Source organism: Carlito syrichta, unplaced genomic scaffold (assembly GCF_000164805.1).
Source record: "Carlito syrichta isolate Samal-C Ts95f unplaced genomic scaffold, Tarsius_syrichta-2.0.1 Scaffold143822, whole genome shotgun sequence".
Taxonomy (NCBI): Eukaryota; Metazoa; Chordata; class Mammalia; order Primates; family Tarsiidae; genus Carlito; species Carlito syrichta.
In genome coordinates this window covers 122,383-128,863 of record NW_007087918.1, presented here as the reverse complement: position 1 = coordinate 128,863, position 6,481 = coordinate 122,383, and the positions used below count along the sequence as shown (strand labels likewise).

The 6,481-nt window shown below is 38.3% G+C and overlaps 1 protein-coding gene across 2 annotated transcripts in view; it reads left to right on the top strand.

The window, feature by feature from the left end:
- The window catches only part of RIMKLB (ribosomal modification protein rimK like family member B), an 80,858-nt gene that overhangs the window by 66,053 nt on the left and 8,324 nt on the right, over positions 1-6,481 (top strand). For both annotated transcript variants that reach the window (XM_008050318.2, XM_021708702.1), the window contains 3 exons: positions 2,390-2,620; positions 4,562-4,648; positions 6,140-6,343. In XM_008050318.2, coding sequence (XP_008048509.1) covers positions 2,390-2,620; positions 4,562-4,648; positions 6,140-6,343 — 522 coding nt within the window. The remainder of the gene's footprint in view (positions 1-2,389; positions 2,621-4,561; positions 4,649-6,139; positions 6,344-6,481) is intronic.

Here is a 6,481-nt window from a genome sequence, read left to right as displayed (position 1 = left end):
TTTTTTTTTTTTTTTTTTTTAAAGAAACAAGGTCTCGCTACGTTGCCTAGGCTAGTCTCGAACTCCTACGTTTAAGCAATCCTCTCACCTCAGACTCCCAGATTTCTGGGATTATAGGCATGAGCCATCACACTTGGCCAAAACATGGATTAATCTTTGTTTTTGTTTATTTATTTATGTATTTGAGTTGGGATCTCACTCTATTGCCCAGGCTGGAGTACAGCGGCAAGATCACTGTTTACTTCAGCCTCAACCTGCTGAGCTCAGGCAATCCTTTTGTTGGAACTTCAGGTCTATGCCACCATTCACTAGTTTCCAGAAAATTTTTTTTTACAGAAACAAGTTCTCTGTGTTGCATAGGCTGGTCTTGAACTCCTGAGCTGAAGCGATTCTCCTGCCTAGGCCTCCCAAACTGCTGTGATTGCAGGCCTGAGCCACTGCACTCAGACTGTATATTTATAGTTCCAATCTGTACTTCAGATAGTTCTGCTTTGATATCCTATGTCATCATGTCATCACCAGAATCTTTATTTCTTTCCTTTTTTTTTTTTTAAGAATTTATTTATTTATTTATTTTTATTTTGAGTTGGAGTCTCATTCTGTCACCCAGGCTGGAGTGCAGTGGCATGCTCACGGCCACCCCAGCGTGACCTGTTGGGCTCCAGTGATCCTTCTGCTTCAGCATCCAAGTAGCCGGAACTACAGGCGTGTGATACCACGCCTGGCTGATTTTTTGTATTTATTGTAGAGTAGAGATCTTGCCAAGTTGCCCGGTCTGGTCTCGAACCCACGGGCTCAGGCGATCCACTTGCCTGGGCCATCAAAGTGCTGGGATTACAGGCTGAGCCACCAAGCTCAGCCCAGAATCTTTCATATCTAGATCCAAATCTAACATCTTTTGTCCTAAACCAGCTTCTCCTTCACCTTTTCCATTCTCTACATTCTTTTCTTAGAGCTTTTAATTCCCAAACTAGTCACTGGATTTTTTTTTTTTTTCAGTTTTTAGAATGCTCTTTAGGTTTGCCTATGCAAACAAGCCATTGCTAAAATATAAGAAGTGATCTCAAGTTATTTGTAGTAACAAAATGAGTGATTGTAAGAATGGCTAGAGCCATTGACAAACCTTACATCTGCTGGTGACCACATTCCTACCCATAGGTGATCCAGGAGAATTATTTCTCCTTTTTTTCCACCTTCAAAATGTTGTATGATTGTCACCTCATTAGTAGATTCTCAAAATGGAATTCTTCTGGAGCACATGGCAAATGCTGCCATACATATAGGGGGAGGATTTAAAAGATGAGAGAGCACTACCCTCCATTCTCTTGATCAGAACAAGTATAAATTCTTTAGCTCAGAATAGGTAGTTTTGCATATTTGCCACCTGTTTAGACATTTTCTTTGCATATCAAAACACAAGTAAAATTTATTCTCTGATTTTCACTTTAAAAAAATTATGGGCTGGGCTTGGTGGCCTAGCCTGTAATCCCAGCACTTTGGGATGCCAAGGCGAGTGGATTGCTTGAGCCCGCGAGTTCAAGACCGGACCAGGCAACTTGGCGAGACCTCATCTCTACAATAAATTAAAAATTAGCCAGGTGTGGTAGCATGCATCTGTAGTTCCGGCTACTTGGAAGGCTGAGGTGAAAGGAGCTCCGGAGCCCAGCAGGTCAACACTGGGGTGGCCACGAGCATGCCACGAGCATGCCACCATTCCAGCCTGGGCAACAGAGTGAGACCAACTCAAAAAAAAAAAATACAGCCAGGCACAGTGCATTGGCTGACGCCTGTAATCCCAGGACTTTGGGAAGTGGAGGTGAGAGGATTACGTGAGTTCAGGGTTCTGAGACCAGCCTGAGCAACATGGCAAGATCTCGTCTCTACAATAAGTCAAAAAATTAGCTGGGTATGGTGGCACATGCTTGTGGTTCCAGCTACTTGGAAGGCTGAGGCAGAAGAATCACCTGAGTTCACCAGGTTGAGGCTGCGGTGGCCGTGAGCATGCCACTGCACTCCAGCCTGAGTGACAGAGTGACACTCTGACTCAAATAATAATAATAATAATAATAATGTACCTGGATATTTTAAATCTCTGAACATAGATATTTATGACATTTCTTTTTAATGGTTAGTAGTCGTTCTTTGTAGTGGGATGTACCATAATTTATTTAAACATGCAGGGATCTTTCCAATTAAGTTGTGTTTTTGTTTGTTTTCTAACAGAAGTCTGTCTCCCTCCCTCCCTCCCTCCTTCCCTCCCTTCCTCCCATTCGGTATTAACAAAATAGTGCATTTAGTCTTGTGATCCAAGCTTTGGCATATTAGTGTTCCTCTTAGTTTATTGTATATTCCTTTCTAATGGTTTTGGCTTTATTTCTGTATATTTCAGGCCTCCGGATCAATGGAGAACTAATCACTACATACCCTCAAGTGGTGGTAGTGAGAGTACCAACCCCTTGGGTACAAAGTGATAGTGACATCACTGTTTTACGCCATCTAGAGAAGATGGGATGCCGGTTGATGAACCGACCTCAAGCCATCCTGAACTGTGTTAATAAGTTCTGGACATTTCAGGAGTTGGCTGGCCATGGTGTTCCTCTGCCAGATACTTTCTCTTATGGTGAGTTCACTAATGAGAATGTGTAGTCTAAATTTTAGTGTACCAGAAGTTGTGAAAGCTAAACTAAACTAATAGGGCAAACTTGCAAGCATGAAAAACTTCTTACAGAAGTGACTTTATTTTTAACAAACTGGTCAGGAGAATTATGAATCATGTCTTAAGAGTAGTTCCACAAGCCAGGTGCAGTGGCTTATGATGCCTGTAATCCCAGCACTTTGAGAGGCAGAGTCAAGAGTCCTGAATCCAGGAGTTTCCAGACCAACCTGGGCAACTTAGCGAGACCTCATCTCTACAATAAATCAAAAAACTATCTGGGCATGATGGCACGTGCCTGTAGTTCCAGCTACTTGGAAGGCCAAGGAGGAAATATCACCTGAGCCCAGTGGGCCAGGCTGTGGCAGCCATGATCATACCACTACACTCCAACCTGGGTGACAGAGTGAGAGTTCAGCTCAAAAAAAGAAAAAAATTATCACAGCAATGTCAAATTGCTATAAAAGTTTCGAGTGCTTACACTTTTAATATTTATCTGACCACATGTCACAAACCAGTCACAAATAGGTACAAGTTTCAGAACCACACTTGGAGTAACACTCTCTAAACAGTGTTAGGCTAATGTTTTTCCTGCCCTTCTAGTTTTCTAGTTTGGAAAAGATCAGACTTAATATAAATCACCTACAGAGTTTTCCAAAAAGATATTTCTCTAAATAAATGTCTACTAGCATGCTTGGAGATTTAATGAAGTTTTAAAAAGAAACCCTTGTCCTCTTCTTACTGCCAATTTTTTGAAGAAAGGAACCCCTAGAGTATAGGGCATGTGTGGATACAGTTGCTGCTTTTAGCAATTACACCACTAGAGATAAACAATATGAGTAAGTTGGTAATTCTGTCTTTCTAATGCTTTCAGGATATTACAGTTTATATCATGGTTCTATAATTTTGATTTTATGATAATGGAAAGGAGAAAACAGTAAACCAAATGAACAAATATTACCTTTGTTCTAATGTGAAAGATTAAAATTTCATGACTAAATTCTTGTAATTTCACCAAGCTGCAGATTTCTTCTGTTTCCCTTATTTAATGAGCTTTCTCCTGGCTTAATTTTTTTCTGTCATCATACTGTTTTTAGAACTACAATATACTTTTGTACTAATCTTGCTATTGTATCATTTGATCCTGGGTAATGAAAACAGTAATAAGCAAGACTTAACCCATGGATTTTGAGTTGCCTCAGTATTGAAAAAACTTGGATTTATAATGGAGATAAGAAAAATGAATATGTATTTGATAAGAGAGAGTGTGTGTGTGCAGCATTTCTTCAGTCTTTGATAACTCTTCTTAATTGGTTTATTCTTCCATTTATTTTTCTTTTTCTTTTTTTCCTGTCAGGGTTTCATTGTGTTTCTCAGACTGTAGTGCAGTGGCACATAGCTCACCACAGGCACGTACCTGACTCACCCCACCTGACTGTCTTTTTGTTTGTTCTTTTTTTGAAGACAAAGTCTTTGCTATGTTGCCCAGTCTTGGCCTCTCAAAGTTTTGAGATTATAGGCTTGAGCCACTATGCCCAACTCTTCTTAAAAATGTCTTAATCCAGCCAGGGAATTGAATATATTAAAGTAAATCTTCTTTTATTTGTGTAGTGGAGGAGTAGGGATAAAACTGGTATAGAATTAGAAACTCAGGTTAGCTGAAAGATAAGTTCTTTAAGTTGACTATCAGAATATGTTTAGTTGTGGTTGTTTTAAGGTGTAGTTGTTTTCAACTGATACTTAGTTATACTTTCAACTTGTGTTTATTACTTTCTCCAAGGAAAAGAAAAGGTAGCCACTAGATTCATACCTTCCATTTCCTGCGCCGTTGTCTTTGGTGTAAATAAAATTGATCACAAAACACTTCTACTGCCATTCCTCTTAATTTTTTTTTATTGCCCAAACCAGGTGGCCATGAAAATTTTGCTAAAATGATTGATGAAGCCGAAGTACTGGAGTTCCCAATGGTAGTGAAGAATACGCGGGGCCATAGAGGTGTGTTTGAGCCTGTTGCTATGACACATAATTTTGAAAGTACGCTTGCCTATTGATATGAGTGATTCTGAAACAGAGCTTCTGAAGAACAATTAGAGGGAAATTGTTAAGTGTATGATATCGCATACTTATAGAAGGCTGCTATGAGCTATTTAATTTGGCTAGAAGCTATTTTTATTTAGTGGTTATCCTAGAGATTTTTAACATGCAGACTTAACTTAGACCAAGTCTGAAGTTAATGTCTTATCTTCCTTTTCAACAATATAAGAACCTCATCTAACTCCAGTTATTCTTCCTCTCAACTTACATAGTTTGAAGATAGATGTCTTAAGATAAAACTGTGTAAAACTTTATGAGATAGTATATGAAAATATCTTAATGACTTTGGATTAAGGAAGAATTTTAAGGCATAAAATGATACGTAAATCCAAGCAACCGTAGATGTTTAGTGCCTTGAAAGGGATGATTAGATCACAGTTCAGCTGGAACTGTTGACCGGATTGGCTTCCTCCAGTGAGTGCCACAGTGAGCAAACAACCTGTGTGGCCTTTTACGAACCACCCTTTGAAGTAATATAGAATTGCTTCTTCTGTGTTCTCTTGGTTGGAACAATCCAAAGCTCACCCAGATTCAAACAGAAGTGTCATAAATTCCATATTGTTTTTACCTCCCCCCTCAGTGGGAGGAAATTATAACCATATATTAAAACAGCCACTTCCCTTGGTATAAAAATACATAAATAGAGCAGTAAGACAAACTAGAGCATTCAGAAATAAATTGAAGTGTATAATATACTGCTATGTTACTATATACTAATATAATAATATCGTGTCTATATTGTGCTAATATCTTAATATATACAGCCTCATGTATTAGCAAAACGTTTTTCCTCTGAATTAGAAAATGTGTTATATAATAAAACATGTGAATTAAAGCATGTCATATATTATTTTATATATATTCTAACATTGTATGATATATTAAAATACTAAGATATTAAGATACATAGTTTGAAGACTTAAATGTATAAAACTATATAATATAAGATAGTAATGAAAATATCTTAATGACTTTGGATTAAGAAATAATTTTAAGGCATAAAATGATATATCTATCCAAGTATGTATGAATTTACATACAAGACTGGCATTATTGCTGACCTCTTGGAGGAACACAAATCTAGACCCCTGCCTCACAACATATACCAAAATTAGTTTACCATAAGAGTTTGGGGACTGGAAAGTTATTTAAAAGGAGATTAATGTTGTCTTTATATATTTTTCATTGTCTCATTAATTGCCATTACTAAATTATTTTGATTAAAATAGTTCTAACAAGGAAAACTTTAAAAAAGAAATAAAGTGTAACTGGTTCTGAAAAAACAGATAAGGGCACAAGAAGATTCAGGTAACAGAGCTCGACTGCTCACAATTTGAGCAGTATATATTTACAAATACTTACAAATTTTTAAAAATTGTTTTTCAATCATAGGTAAAGCTGTTTTCTTGGCTCGAGATAAGCACCATTTGGCTGATCTGAGCCATCTTATTCGCCATGAAGCTCCATACCTGTTCCAGAAGTATGTTAAAGAGTCTCATGGACGGGATGTACGTGTCATTGTTGTGGGAGGCCGTGTGGTTGGCACCATGTTACGTTGTTCAACAGATGGGAGGATGCAAAGCAACTGCTCACTAGGTAAAAACAATGCAGGTGTCTTTAGAGTATATAAAGTCATGTTGTAAGCCGGGCTCGGTGGCTCAGCCTGTAATCCCGTGCCTTTGGGAGGCTGAGGTGAGTGGATTGCCTTAGCCTGCGGGTTCGAGACCCGCCTGG